At 48.7% G+C, this 279-nt stretch overlaps 1 protein-coding gene across 2 annotated transcripts in view; it reads left to right on the top strand.

Annotated features, from left to right (window-relative positions):
- The window catches only part of LOC119585694 (innexin inx2-like), an 8,829-nt gene that overhangs the window by 7,284 nt on the left and 1,266 nt on the right, over positions 1-279 (top strand). For both annotated transcript variants that reach the window (XM_037934369.1, XM_037934368.1), the window contains exon 2: positions 97-274. In XM_037934369.1, coding sequence (XP_037790297.1) covers positions 105-274 — 170 coding nt within the window. In that variant the 5' untranslated portion in view covers positions 97-104. The remainder of the gene's footprint in view (positions 1-96; positions 275-279) is intronic.

Below are 279 nucleotides of genomic sequence, written 5' to 3'. Positions count from 1 at the left end.
TTATATATGTATGTGCATATATGTATGTGCGTGTGATATAAGGTACTCAAAGAACTACTTTCCAAGACTAACACCCGTCGTCCGCCTCTCCCGCAGCTGCAAGGATGGGCTGCCTGGACTTTTGCGCATCCTTCTGGAAGAAAGTGAAAGCCATCTTCAGCAAATATCTGGCTTCCTCCCCGGACATCTCGTGCAACGGACTGGTGCTCAAACTACACTACCGATGCTCATGTCTAGTCATGTTCTTCGCGTTTCTCCCCGTTTGCTGGTCATGGTGAG

This window comes from Penaeus monodon, chromosome 20, assembly GCF_015228065.2.
Source record: "Penaeus monodon isolate SGIC_2016 chromosome 20, NSTDA_Pmon_1, whole genome shotgun sequence".
Lineage (NCBI taxonomy): Eukaryota > Metazoa > Arthropoda > Malacostraca > Decapoda > Penaeidae > Penaeus > Penaeus monodon.
Note: the sequence above shows the minus strand (reverse complement) of the source record. Positions and strands in the feature narration are given on the sequence as shown.